General features: G+C 74.7%; 1 protein-coding gene across 1 annotated transcript in view; it reads left to right on the top strand.

The window, feature by feature from the left end:
* OTP (orthopedia homeobox) overlaps positions 1-606 on the top strand; it is a 4,743-nt gene extending 4,137 nt beyond the window's left edge. The window contains exon 2 of the mRNA XM_010582848.1: positions 76-606. Coding sequence (XP_010581150.1) covers positions 76-606 — 531 coding nt within the window. The remainder of the gene's footprint in view (positions 1-75) is intronic.
* Positions 607-644: the final 38 nt, after the last annotated feature.

Genomic DNA, 644 nt, shown 5'->3' with positions numbered 1-644 from the left:
GCGGATCCCGTCCCACCGAGCCGCGGCGCGGGCGGGTGCTGGCTAACGGTGCGTGTCGCTGCCCGCCGCCCGCAGGTCTGGTTCCAGAACCGTCGGGCCAAGTGGAAGAAGCGCAAGAAGACCACCAACGTCTTCCGCGCCCCGGGCACGCTGCTGCCGACGCCGGGGCTGCCGCAGTTCCCCTCGGCCGCCGCCGCCGCCGCCGCCGCCATGGGCGACAGCCTCTGCTCCTTCCACGCCAACGACACCCGCTGGGCCGCCGCCGCCATGCCGGGCGTGTCGCAGCTGCCGCTGCCGCCGGCGCTGGGCCGGCAGCAGGCCATGGCGCAGTCCCTCTCCCAGTGCAGCCTGGCGGCCGGGCCGCCGCCCAACTCCATGGGCCTCTCCAACAGCCTGGCGGGCTCCAACGGCGCCGGGCTGCAGTCGCACCTCTACCAGCCCGCCTTCCCCGGCATGGTGCCCGCCTCCCTGCCCGGGCCCAGCAACGTGACGGGCTCGCCCCAGCTCTGCAGCTCCCCGGACAGCAGCGACGTGTGGCGGGGAACCAGCATCGCCTCCCTCCGCCGCAAAGCACTAGAGCACACAGTCTCCATGAGCTTCACCTAATGGCCGCCGCCGAGCCCCGCGGCGACGCCGCTGCCGCC

Source organism: Haliaeetus leucocephalus, unplaced genomic scaffold, assembly GCF_000737465.1.
Source record: "Haliaeetus leucocephalus isolate CR32 unplaced genomic scaffold, Haliaeetus_leucocephalus-4.0 Scaffold849, whole genome shotgun sequence".
Classification (NCBI taxonomy): Eukaryota; Metazoa; Chordata; class Aves; order Accipitriformes; family Accipitridae; genus Haliaeetus; species Haliaeetus leucocephalus.
Note: the sequence above shows the minus strand (reverse complement) of the source record. Positions and strands in the feature narration are given on the sequence as shown.